General features: G+C 55.8%; 1 protein-coding gene across 1 annotated transcript; it reads left to right on the forward strand.

Annotated features, from left to right (window-relative positions):
* Window positions 1-1,566: 1,566 nt before the first annotated feature.
* On the forward strand, window positions 1,567-12,746 carry LOC104057647 (long-chain fatty acid transport protein 2-like). Its single transcript, XM_054052318.1, has 10 exons — window positions 1,567-2,100; window positions 4,415-4,624; window positions 5,866-6,024; window positions 7,922-8,046; window positions 8,131-8,325; window positions 9,580-9,670; window positions 9,879-10,077; window positions 10,157-10,254; window positions 11,409-11,539; window positions 12,444-12,746. The coding sequence occupies exons 1-10, from the start codon at window positions 1,614-1,616 to the stop codon at window positions 12,618-12,620; spliced, it is 1,872 nt and encodes a 623-aa protein (XP_053908293.1). The 5' UTR covers window positions 1,567-1,613; the 3' UTR covers window positions 12,621-12,746.
* The last annotated feature ends 453 nt before the right edge of the window (window positions 12,747-13,199 follow it).

Here is a 13,199-nt window from a genome sequence, read left to right on the forward strand (position 1 = left end):
TTAATGGAAAAACTCAACGATTCGGTGGTTTTTTGGGGCCCTTTGAGGGGCGATGGAACCCCTTTAGATCCGGGGGGGAAGGGGTTAATTAGGGTTAATTGGGATGCATTGGGGTCTATTGAAGTCTATTGGAATCTATTGGGGTCCATTGAGGTCTATTGGAGTCTATTGGGGTCTATTGGGGTCTATTGAGGTCTATTGGAGTCTATTGGGGTCCATTGAGGTCCATTGAGGTCCATTGGGGTCCATTGAGGTCCATTGGGAGTCTATTGAGGTCTATTGAGGTCTATTGAGGTCTGTTGGGGTCTATTGGAGTCTATTGAGGTCTATTGGGGTCTATTGGAGTCTATTGGAGTCTATTGGGGTCTATTGGGGTCTATTGGGGTCTATTGGAGTCTATTGGAGTCTATTGAGGTCTATTGGGGTCTATTGGAGTCTATTGGAGTCTATTGGGGTCTGTTGGGGTCTATTGGGGTCTATTGGGGTCTTTTGGAGTCTATTGAGGTCTATTGGGGTCTTTTGGAGTCTATTGGGGTCTGTTGGGGTCTATTGGAGTCTATTGAGGTCTATTGGGGTCTATTGGGGTCTATTGGGAGTCTATTGGGGGTCTATTGGGGTCTGTTGGAGTCTGTTGGAGTCTGTTGGGGTCTATTGGGGTCTATTGAGGTCTATTGGGGTCTATTGGGGTCTATTGGGGTCTATTGAGGTCCATTGGGGTCTATTGGAGTCTATTGAGATCTGTTGGGGTCTATTGGGGTCTATTGGGGTCATTTGGGGTCTACTGTCCCCTCTGTCCCCCTCTGTCCCTGCCAGTCCCTCCCAGTTCCCTCCCAGTCTCCTGCCAGTCCATCCCAATCCCTCCCAGTTGCGTCCCAGTCCATCCCAGTCCCTTCCCGTCCATCCCAGTTGTCTCCCAGTTGCCTCCCAATCTCTCCCAGTCCCTCCCAGTTGCCTCCCAGTCCCTCTCAATCCCTCTCAAGAAAAGAAGAAGAGGAGAAGAAGAAGGGGAGAAGAAGAAGAAGGGGAGAAGAAGAAGGGGAGAAGAAGAAGAAGGGGAGAAGAAGAAGAAGGGGAGAAGAAGAAGAAGGGGAGAAGAAGAAGAAGGGGAGAAGAAGAAGAAGGGGAGAAGAAGAAGAAGGGGAGAAGAAGAAGAAGGGGAGAAGAAGAAGAAGGGGAGAAGAAGAAGAAGGGGAGAAGAAGAAGAAGGGGAGAAGAAGAAGAAGGGGAGAAGAAGAAGGGGAGAAGAAGAAGGGGAGAAGAAGAAGGGGAGAAGAAGAAGGGGAGATGAAGAAGGGGAGAAGAAGAAGAAAAGGATGGGGATGTTGGAGCGGATGGAGATGTTGGAGTGGACGGAGAGGTGATCGTTGGATGGCGCTCTCGGGTTGGATGGAGACGTTGGGCCACGGGCAGATCCCCGCTGGCGCTCCCGCTTGGCCTCCACCCCCATCCCTTCCCCCGCCCCGAGTGACCGGAAGCTCCAAAGAGCACGAGGACGACGGAGGAGGACCAACCACCATGGACGGCAGCCAAGTAAACAACCCCACCCCTCATCCCCGGGGACGCCGGGGCAAGGTCCGCTTTGGGGTGGACCTTGTCTTGTGGCGGCGGCGGCGATGCCGGGCTGGGGAGCCGTGACGGCGGCCGTGGTGGCCGCTTTGGTCCTCCTGGTGGTCCCGGCCACTCGTTTGGTCCCTTACCTCTGGCCTGACCTCATGGCCTTCGTGGCGTTGACGAGATCTTCGTTGCGGTGTCGTCGTCGGCTCAACCGCCGCCCGCCCGTTACCCTCCTTGAGGTCTTCCGAGGCCACGCGCGGCGCCACCCGCGGCGCCGTTGCCTCCTCTTCCAAGACGAAGTGTGGACCTACGGCGACGTGGAACGGAGGAGCAACCAAGCGGCCAAGGTCTTCCGGGAGCACCTGGGGCTTCGGCCGGGTCAAAGCGTGGCCGTCTTCTTGACCAACGAGCCCGCCTACGTCTGGACCTGGTTGGCCTTGGCCAAGTTGGGCTGCGCCATGGCCTGCGTCAACTGCCACCTGCGGGGACGCGCCCTGCGCCGCGCCGTGGCCACGGCCGGCGCCCGCCTGCTGCTCAGCACGCGCGGTGAGGGGCCTTGCGGGGGGTCCTTGGGGGACTTTTAGGGTCATTATGTCCCTTTTGGGGTTCGTTGGGTCACTTTTGGGGTTCATTATGTCCCTTTTGGGGGTCCTTGGGTGACTTTTAGGGGGTGTTGGGTGACCTTTGGGGTTCGTTGGGTCCCTTTAGGGGGTCCTTGGGTGCCTTTTGGGTTCATAATGTCCCTTTTGGGGTTCATTGGGTCCCTTTTGGGGTGCAATGGGGGCCTTTTGGGGTTCATTGGGGGCCTTTTAGGGGGTGTTGGGTGACCTTTTGGGGTTCGTTGGGTCCCTTTAGGGGGTCCTTGGGTGCCTTTTGGGTTCATAATGTCCCTTTTGGGGTTCATTGGGTCCCTTTTGGGGTGGAATGGGTCCCTTTTAGGGTGCAATGGGTCCCTTTAGGGGTCCTTGGGTGCCTTTTAGGGTCATTATGTCCCTTTTGGGGTGCAATGGGTCCCTTTAGGGGGTCCTTGGGTGCCTTTTGGGGTTCATTATGTCCCTTTTGGGTTCATTATGTCCCTTTTGAGGTGGAATGGGTCCCTTTTGGGGTGCAATGGGTCCCTTTTGGGGTTCATTGGGTCCCTTTAGGGATTCATTATGTCCCTTTTGGGTTCATTATGTCCCTTTTCGGGTGCAATGGGCGCCTTTTGGGGTTCATTGGGGGCCTTTTGGGGTTCATTGGGTGCCTTTTAGGGTGTGTTGGGTGCCCTTTGGGGTTCATTATGTCCCTTTTGGGGTGCAATGGGTCCCTTTAGGGGGTCCTTGGGTGCCTTTTGGGGTTCATCGGGTCCCTTTTGGGGTTCATTATGTCCCTTTTGGGGTGGAATGGGTCCCTTTTGGGGTTCATTGGGGGCCTTTTGGGGTTCCTTGGGGGCCTTTTAGGGTGTGTTGAGTGCCCTTTGGGGTTCATAATGTCCCTTTTGGGGTTCATTATGTCCCTTTTGGGGTTCATTATGTCCCTTTTGGGTTCATTATGTCCCTTTTCGGGTGCAATGGGCGCCTTTTGGGGTTCATTGGGGGCCTTTTGGGGTTCATTGGGTGCCTTTTAGGGTGTGTTGGGTGCCCTTTGGGGTTCATTATGTCCCTTTTGGGGTGCAATGGGTCCCTTTAGGGGTTCATCGGGTCCCTTTTGGGGTTCATTATGTCCCTTTTGGGGTGGAATGGGTCCCTTTTGGGGTTCATTGGGGGCCTTTTGGGGTTCCTTGGGGGCCTTTTAGGGTGTGTTGAGTGCCCTTTGGGGTTCATTATGTCCCTTTTGGGGTTCATTATGTCCCTTTTGGGGTTCATTGGGGCACTTTTGGGGTGCAATGGGTCCCTTTTGGGATCATTATGTCCCTTTCGGGGTGCAATGGGTCCCTTTTGGGGTTCATTGGGGCACTTTTGGGGTGCGTTTGGGTCTCTTTTGGGGTTCTTGGTGCCTCCACCCATGACTTTTGGGGTTCCCATTGGGTTGAGGAGCCCTTTTGGGTCTCTTTTGGGTCTCTTTTGGGGTTCCCATTGGGTTGAGGAGCCCTTTTGGGTCTCTTTTGGGTCTCTTTTGGGGTTCTCATTGGGTTGAGGAGCACTTTTGGGGCTCTTTTGGGTCTCTTTTGGGGTTCCCGTTGGGTTGAGGAGCCCTTTTGGGTCTCTTTTGGGTCTCTTTTGGGGTTCCCGTTGGGTTGAGGAGCACTTTTGGGTCTCTTTGGGTCTCTTTTGGGTCTCTTTTGTGGTTCCCATTGGGTTGAGGAGCACTTTTGGGTCTCTTTTGGGTCTCTTTTGGGGTTCTTGGTGCCTCCACCCATGACTTTTGGGGTTCCCGTTGGGTTGAGGAGCACTTTTGGGTCTCTTTTGGGTCTCTTTTGGGGTTCCCATTGGGTTGAGGAGCACTTTTGGGTCTCTTTTGGGTCTCTTTTGGGGTTCTCATTGGGTTGAGGAGCACTTTTGGGTCTCTTTTGGGTCTCTTTTGGGGTTCTCATTGGCTTGAGGAGCACTTTTGGGTCTCTTTTGGGTCTCTTTTGGGGTTCTCATTGGGTTGAGGAGCACTTTTGGGTCTCTTTTGGGTCTCTTTTGGGGTTCTCATTGGGTTGAGGAGCACTTTTGGGTCTCTTTTGGGTCTCTTTTGGGGTTCCCGTTGGGTTGAGGAGCACTTTTGGGTCTCTTTTGGGTCTCTTTTGGGGTTCCCGTTGTGTTGAGGAGCACTTTTGGGTCTCTTTTGGGTCTCTTTTGGGGTTCCCATTGGGTTGAGGAACCCATTGAGGACCTTTTTGACCCCATTGGGTTCTCCCGGTGGAGAACGATCCATCGGAACGATGCTCTTCTCTCAGAGCTCCACGCGGTGGTGGAGGAGGTTCTCCCGTCCCTCCGGAGCGACGGTGTCCGTGTCTTCTACCTGAGCTCGGAGTCGCCCACTCCGGGCGTGGCGGCGCTTCTTCCCACCATCCAGGTGGCATCTGATGAACCTCCACCTTCCCACCACCGCGACGGCGTCACCGCCGACTCCAAAGCCGTCTACATCTTCACCTCCGGCACTACCGGTGAGAAGGAAGGGGTTGGAGAACGTTCTCTCCGTGGAGAACGGAGACTTTGGAAGAGGGTTTGGGTGGTGACGGAGAAGGAGACAAAGGAGGTTGGAGGTCTTTGTGGAGGTCTTTCTCCAACGGTGATGACTACGGGTCCACCCGGACCACCGTTCTTCCTGGTTGTGTCCATGTTGGGTGTCTCCAAGGATGGAGATCCACCACGGCTTTGGATCTGTCCTTGTTGGAACATCCCTCATCCAACCCTGAAGCCCAAGGAGGTCCCACATGAGTGCATCTGGATGAGGTTCTTCAGGTTCCTCAGACCTGGAGGACTCCAGGGATGGAGACTCATTGAGTCTCTGTGTCCATCCTTGTTGGGATGGGGTGGGACGTCCCTTCTCCAACTCAATGGGGTGGAACCTCCTTCTTCCATCTCAATGGAATGGGACCTCCTTCTTCCAACCCAATGGAGTGGGACCTCCTTCCTCCAACCCTGAACCCAACGGAGGTCCCACACAGCTCCATCTGGATGAGGTTCCTCAGACCTGGAGGACCCCAGGGATGGAGACTCATTGAGCCTCTGGATCCATCCTTGTTGGGATGGGGTGGGACGTCCCTTCTCCAACTCAATGGGGTGGAAACTCCTTCTTCCAACCCAACGGAGTGGGACCTCCTTCGTCCATCTCAATGGAATGGGACCTCCTTCCTCCATCCCAGAACCCAACGGAGGTCCCACACAGCTCCATCTGGATGAGGTTCCTCAGACCTGGAGGACCCCAGGGATGGATCCATTCTTGTTGGGATGGGGTGGGACATCCCTTCTCCAACCCAACGGAGTTGGACCTCCTTCTTCCAACCCTGAACCCAACGGAGGTCCCACACAGCTCCATCTGGATGAGGTTCCTCAGACCTGGAGGACACCAGGGATGGAGACTCATTGAGCCTCTGGGTCCATCCTTGTTGGGATGGGGTGGGACGTCCCTTCTCCAACTCAATGGTGTAGAACCTCCTTCTTCCAACTCAATGGAAACTCCTTCTTCCTCCAACCCAATGGAGTTGGACCTCCTTCTTCCAACCCAGTGGAGTTGGACCTCCTTCTTCCAACCCTGAACCCAACGGAGGTCCCACACAGCTCCATCTGGATGAGGTTCCTCAGACCCGGAGGACCCCAGGGATGGATCCATCCTTGTTGGGATGGGGTTGGAACCTCCTCTTCCGAGGAGGACCTCCAAGGAGAGGACCTTTGGCTCCCGTAGGGCTCCCGAAGGCGGCGCTGATCACGGAGCTGAAGCTGCTCTTGGTGGCCAACATGGGGCGTCTCTGCGGTTTGAGGTCGGACGATGTGGTCTACACGACGCTTCCGCTCTACCACTCGGCCGCTCTCCTCGTTGGCCTCGGAGGGTGTCTGGAGGTCGGTACGTAACCACCGGGAACAGCCCCGGAGGGGACACGGAGGGAGGGGGGGAGGGAGGGAGGGAGATTTTGGGGTTCCCGTTGGGTTGAGGAGACCTTTTGGGGCTCATTTGGTCTCTTTTGGGGTGCATTTGGGTCTCTTTTGGGGTTCTTGGTGCCTCCACCCATGACTTTTGGGGTTCCCGTTGGGTTGAGGAGCACTTTTGGGGCTCGTTGGGTCTCTTTTGGGGTTCCCGTTGGGTTGAGGAGCACTTTTGGGTCTCTTTTGGGTCTCTTTTGGGGTTCCCGTTGGGTTGAGGAGCCCTTTTGGGGCTCATTTGGTCTCTTTTGGGGTGCATTTGGGTCTCTTTTGGGGTTCTTGGTGCCTCCACCCATGGCTTTTGGGGTTCCCGTTGGGTTGAGGAGCCCTTTTGGGGCTCATTTGGTCTCTTTTGGGTCTCTTTGGGGTCTCTTTTGGGGTTCTTGGTGCCTCCACCTATGACTTTTGGGGTTCCCATTGGGTTGAGGAGCACTTTTGGGGTGCATTTGGGTCTCTTTTGGGGTTCCTGGTGCCTCCACCCATGACTTTTGGGGTTCCCGTTGGGTTGAGGAGCACTTTTGGGGCTCATTTGGTCTCTTTTGGTCTCTCCATTTGGGTCTCTTTTGGGGTTCTTGGTGCCTCCACCCATGACTTTTGGGGTTCCCGTTGGGTTGAGGAGACCTTTTGGGGCTCATTTGGTCTCTTTTGGGTCTCTTTTGGGCCTCTTTTGGGGTTCTTGGTGCCTCCACCCATGACTTTTGGGGTTCCCGTTGGGTTGAGGAGCACTTTTGGGTCTCTTTTGGGTCTCTTTTGGGGTTCCCATTGGGTTGAGGAGCACTTTTGGGTCTCTTTTGGGTCTCTTTTGGGGTTCCCATTGGGTTGAGGAGCCCTTTTGGGTCTCTTTTGGGTCTCTTTTGGGTCTCTTTTGGGGTTCTTGGTGCCTCCACCCATGACTTTTGGGGTTCCCGTTGGGTTGAGGAGCACTTTTGGGGCTCGTTGGGTCTCTTTTGGGTCTCTTTTGGGGTTCTTGGTGCCTCCATCCATGACTTTTGGGGTTCCCGTTGGGTTGAGGAGCACTTTTGGGTCTCTTTTGGGTCTCTTTTGGGGTTCCCGTTGGGTTGAGGAGCACTTTTGGGTCTCTTTTGGGTCTCTTTTGGGGTTCCCTTTGGGTTGAGGAGCCCTTTTGGGGCTCGTTGGGTCTCTTTTGGGTCTCTTTTGGGGTTCTTGGTGCCTCCACCCATGACTTTTGGGGTTCCCATTGGGTTGAGGAGCACTTTTAGGGCTCATTTGGTCTCTTTTGGGGTGCATTGGGTCTCTTTTGGGGTGCGTTGGGTTCTCTTTTGGGTCTCTTTTGGGGTTCTTGGTGCCTCCACCCATGACTTTTGGGGTTCCCATTGGGTTGAGGAGCCCTTTTGGGTCTCTTTTGGGTCTCTTTTGGGGTTCTTGGTGCCTCCACCCATGACTTTTGGGGTTCCCGTTGGGTTGAGGAGCACTTTTGGGTCTCTTTTGGGTCTCTTTTGGGGTTCTTGGTGCCTCCACCCATGACTTTTGGTGTTCTCCTTGGGTTGAGGAGCCCTTTTGGGGCTCGTTTGGGTCTTTTTTGGGGTTCTTGGTGGAGATCGATGGAGGAATGGATGGAGGGATGAAGATTGGTGATGGATGGATGGATGGAGAATGGATGGAGATCGATGGAGGGATGGAGGGGTGAAGATTGGTGATGGATGGAGGGATGGAGATCAATGAACAATGGATGGATGGAGGGATGGATGGAGGTTGATGATGGATGGAGGGACGGACGGACGGACAGACAGAGGGCAGGAGAAACAGGAGAAACAGGAGATAGAGGAGAGGTCCCCACCCCCATCTCTTTCCCCCCCCAGGAGCCACCATGGCCCTACGGACCAAGTTCTCGGCTTCTCAATTCTGGGACGACTGTCGCCGCTATGAGGTCACCGTCATCCAATACGTGGGAGAACTGATGAGGTACCTCTGCCACACCCCGAAGGTACGACCCCACCACCCCGAGGACCACCGGAGGGGGCTCAGGTGGGGCCGCGGTGACCCTCCGGACAACCCCAACCCCCAACAGCGCCCCAACGATCGCCACCACGGAGTGAGGATGGCGGTGGGCAATGGGTTACGGGCGGAGGTGTGGAAGGAGTTCCTCCAACGCTTCGGGGCCATCTCCATCTGGGAGTTCTACGGAGCCACCGAGGGCAACGCCGGCTTCATCAACTACACCGGGAAGATCGGAGCGGTGGGGAGGGCCAACGCCTTCCTCAAGGTGGTGGTGGAACCATCAATGGGTTCCTCAAGGGGGTGATGAGGGTGGTGGAACAGCCAATGGGTTCCTCAAGGTGGTGGTGGAACCATCAATGGGTTCCTCAGGGGGTGGTGGAACACTCAATGGGTTCCTCAGGGGGTGGTGGAACCGTCAATGGGTTCCTCAAAGGGTGGTGGAACCATCAATGGGTTCCTCAGGGGGTGGTGGAACACTCAATGGGTTCCTCAGGGGGTGGTGGAACCATCAATGGGTTCCTCAAAGGGTGGTGGAACCGTCAATGGGTTCCTCAGAGGGTGGTGGAACACTCAATGGGTTCCTCAAAGGGTGGTGGAACACTCAATGGGTTCCTCAGAGGGTGGTGGAACGGTCAATGGGTTCCTCAGGGGGTGGTGGAACGGTCAATGGGTTCCTCAGGGGGTGGTGGAACGGTCAATGGGTTCCTCAGGGGGTGGTGGAACCATCAATGGGTTCCTCAGGGGGTGGTGGAACGGTCAATGGGTTCCTCAGGGGGTGGTGGAACAGTCAATGGGTTCCTCAGAGGGTGGTGGAACCATCAATGGGTTCCTCAGGGGGTGGTGGAACGGTCAATGGGTTCCTCAAAGGGGTGATGAGGGTGGTGGAACGGTCAATGGGTTCCTCAGAGGGTGGTGGAATGGTCAATGGGTTCCTCAGAGGGTGGTGGAACGGCCAATGGGTTCCTCAGGGGGTGGTGGAACGGTCAATGGGTTCCTCAAAGGGTGGTGGAACGGTCAATGGGTTCCTCAGGGGGTGGTGGAACGGTCAATGGGTTCCTCAAAGGGTGGTGGAACGGTCAATGGGTTCCTCAAAGGGTGGTGGAACGGTCAATGGGTTCCTCAGGGGGTGGTGGAACGGTCAATGGGTTCCTCAAAGGGTGGTGGAACGGTCAATGGGTTCCTCAGGGGGTGGTGGAACGGTCAATGGGTTCCTCAGAGGGTGGTGGAACGGTCAATGGGTTCCTCAGGGGGTGGTGGAATGGTCAATGGGTTCCTCAGGGGGTGGTGGAACGGTCAATGGGTTCCTCAGAGGGTGGTGGAACGGTCAATGGGTTCCTCAAAGGGTGGTGGAACACTCAATGGGTTCCTCAGAGGGTGGTGGAACGGTCAATGGGTTCCTCAAAGGGTGGTGGAACCATCAACGGATCTCCAGGATCCCCCAAAACAGTCCCTTCTGCTTTGTTGGCCAACGTTGACTCAAGGATGGGTTTGGTTCTTCTGTGGTTCTCCTCTCCTCCAGTTCTTCGTTCCCTTTGAACTGATCAAATACAACGTGGAGGAGGACCGACCCCAACGCGACGAGCGAGGGCTCTGCATCCGCGTCCATCCCGGTACGAAGATCCTTCCCATGACCCTTTTAGGAGGAAAGGGAGGTTGGAGGTCCATCCAAACCACCTCCCGGACCTTCTCCCCAAACTCTCGGTGGAAAGCAAACCCCAGAAATGCCTCAAAGGAACGGGAAAGTCCTCCCTGGTGGGACGTGGAGGTGACGTTCTCCACTCGTTGATGGGCTTCCATCCTTCCTTTCCCACCCGGAAGGGGAGACGGGGCTGTTGGTGGTTAAAATCACCAGGAACGCCCCTTTCCACGGCTACGCCGGCGACGCCCAGAAGACGGAGAAGAAGATCTTGAGGGACGTCTTGGTCAAAGGCGACTCTTATTTCAATAGCGGTGACCTCCTCCGGATGGACCACGAAAGGTTCCTCTACTTCCAAGATCGTGTAGGAGACACTTTCCGGTCAGTGGGTTGTCCACATCCGTAGGGGCGATACCACCTCGGACCTTCTCAAAGCTTCATCCTTTCTTCTTTATCCCAGTTGGAAAGGGGAGAACGTGGCCACGACGGAGGTGGAAGCCACTCTCGCCATGGTCAACTTCATCCAGGAGGTCAACGTCTACGGAGTGGCTGTTCCAGGTGAGTGATGGGGGTGGATCCCACCAAGGAGAAGAAGAACCCGCTCACCTTTCGCCCCAACGTGGTCTGAGGAGCCACCAGGAAGCCCAAAGATACGTCCCTGCGGTGGTCCCGGTGGCCACCGAGAAGCCAAGAATGGAAGACCACCTCCAAACCAACCGTCGATTCCCATCGCTTCTTCTCACCTTGACCCAAAATAAGAGCTCAGGACCATTCTGGGCTCGTGGTTTCCACCACAATGGTCCAAACGGCCACCGGGAAGAGTAAACCAGGACTGGGTTGGCCCAAAGAAGCTTCTAGAGTCACTCCAGGTGAGTATTGTAGTCCACCCAGTGGGACCGTGACCACCCAGAGAAGACTTATTGACCCAAAATGAGCTTCTGGAGTGGCTTTGACCCATGAGGACCTCCTGTGGTGGTCACCAAGAAGGTTAAAAGGGGACTCAGTGGCCCAAATGGAGCGGTTGACGTCGTTTTGGGGGCACCACCGTAGCCCTGCGATGGTCCAAGAGGTCACCAAGAAAAGGCCAACGCGGGAAAGAGGCGTTTGGTGGCCTTTTGGGGCAACCGATAGGTCTTCACGATGGGCCACGTGGCCACCAGGAAGGGCAAAAGGGGACTCGGGTGGCCAAGAGAAGCACTTGGTGGTGTTTCAGGTACACCAAGAGGTCCCATCGTGGTCCAAGTGGCCACAAATGAGGTCAAAATGGACCATATGGGCATCTAACGTTGCTTTGGGTAAAGGATGTGTCTTCATGGTGGTCCCATCATGGTCCAAGTGGCCACAAATGAGGTCAAAATGGACCATATGGGCATCTAACGTTGCTTTGGGTAAAGGATGTGTCTTCATGGTGGTCCCATCATGGTCCACGTGGCCACAAATGAGGTCAAAATGGACCATTTGGGCATCCAACGTTGCTTTGGGCACAGGATGTGTCTTCATGGTGGTCCCATCATGGTCCAAGTGGCCACAAATGAGGCCAAAATGGACCATTGGGGCTTCTAACATTGCTTTGGGTAAAGGATGTGTCTTCATGGTGGTCCCATCGTGGTCCAAGTGGCCACGGAGAGGTCTTCCTGATGGTCCACGTGGCCACCAGGAAGGGCCCGAGAGGATTTGGTTGCCCCAACGGTTCCTTCCGGCGTTGTTGGCAGGGTGTGAGGGCAGGTGTGGGATGGCGGCCATCTGCCTGAAGGATGGGACCTCCTTCGAGGGTGACAACCTCTACGCCTTCACCAGGGACACGTTGCCCACCTACGCCGCCCCCGTCTTCATCCGGATCCAGGTTGGTGGCCCATGGATCCATGTCCTGATCCTTCTGGAGACCCTCAGCCCATGGATCCATGTGCAGATCCTTCTGGAGACCCTCAGCCCATGGATCCATCTCCAGATCCTTCTGGAGACCCTCAGCCCATGGATCCATGTGCAGATCCTTCTGGAGACCCTCAGCCCATGGATCCATGTGCAGATCCTTCTGGAGACCCCCAACCCATGGATCCATCTCCAGATCCTTCCGTAGACCCTCAGCCCATGGATCCATCTCCAGATCCTTCTGTAGACCCTCAGCCCATGGATCCATGTGCAGATCCTTCCGTAGACCCTCAACCCATGGATCCATCTCCAGATCCTTCCGTAGACCCTCAACCCATGGATCCATGTGCAGATCCTTCTGGAGACCCTCAGCCCATGGATCCATGTGCAGATCCTTCTGGAGACCCTCAGCCCATGGATCCATGTGCAGATCCTTCTGGAGACCCTCAACCCATGGATCCATGTGCAGATCCTTCTGGAGACCCTCAGCCCATGGATCCATGTGCAGATCCTTCTGGAGACCCTCAACCCATGGATCCATGTGCAGATCCTTCTGGAGACCCTCAGCCCATGGATCCATCTCCAGATCCTCCTGTAGACCCTCAGCCCATGGATCCATGTGCAGATCCTTCTGGAGACCCTCAACCCATGGATCCATGTGCAGATCCTCCTGTAGACCCTCAACCCATGGATCCATCTCCAGATCCTTCTGGAGACCCTCAGCCCATGGATCCATCTCCAGATCCTTCTGGAGACCCTCAGCCCATGGATCCATGTGCAGATCCTTCCATAGACCCTCAACCTATGGATCCATGTGCAGATCCTTCTGGAGACCCTCAGTTGATGTCCTCCCGATTCCAACCCCTCCATCTCCACAGGACGCTCTGGAGGTCACGGGGACCTTCAAGCAGTGCAAAGGCCAATTGGTCAAGGAAGGCTTTGACCCCACCGTCATCTCCGATCCCTTATTCTTCCGCGATGACCGCCGGAAGTCCTACGTTCCCCTCCACCGCCACCTCTACGAGGCCATCCGGGATATGAAGGTCCACCTGTAGAAGACAAAGCCACCGCCGCGTCCCCTCCTGGAGTGCCCGGAGAGGACCTCTTTGGGGCCAAAGGAGGCGCTTTGGGGGTCGGAGCCGCGCGTGGCTCCGAACCGCCACGGCCGCGGGAATTAAAGGCTTCGTTGGGATGCGTTGAAGTCCGTTTGGTTTCTAAGAAGCGCTTTTTCCGGCGTCGGATCCCAACGGGAAAGAGGGAAAAATGTTCCCGAGAGTCTTCCGGGAAGGGGAAATCTGCTCCGCGTTGGCCTCGCGCTTCCCAGCGTGGAGATGGATGAGGGACTGGGAGGGACTGGGAGGCAACTGGGAGGGATTGAGAGGGACTGGGTGGCAACTGGGAGGGACTGGGTGGCAATTAGGTTGGACTGGGAGGGACTGGGATGGACTGGGACACAACTGGGATGGATTGGGAGGGAACTGGGATGGACCTAGGATGGACTGGGAGGGAACTAGGATGGACTGGGAGGGATTGGAAGGGACTGGGAGGGACTGGGTGGCAACTGGGATGGACTAGGAGGCAACTGGGAGGCAACTAGGACGGACTGGGAGGGAACTGGAAGGTACTGGGAGGCA

This window comes from Cuculus canorus, chromosome 33 (assembly GCF_017976375.1).
Source record: "Cuculus canorus isolate bCucCan1 chromosome 33, bCucCan1.pri, whole genome shotgun sequence".
NCBI classification, from domain to species: domain Eukaryota; kingdom Metazoa; phylum Chordata; class Aves; order Cuculiformes; family Cuculidae; genus Cuculus; species Cuculus canorus.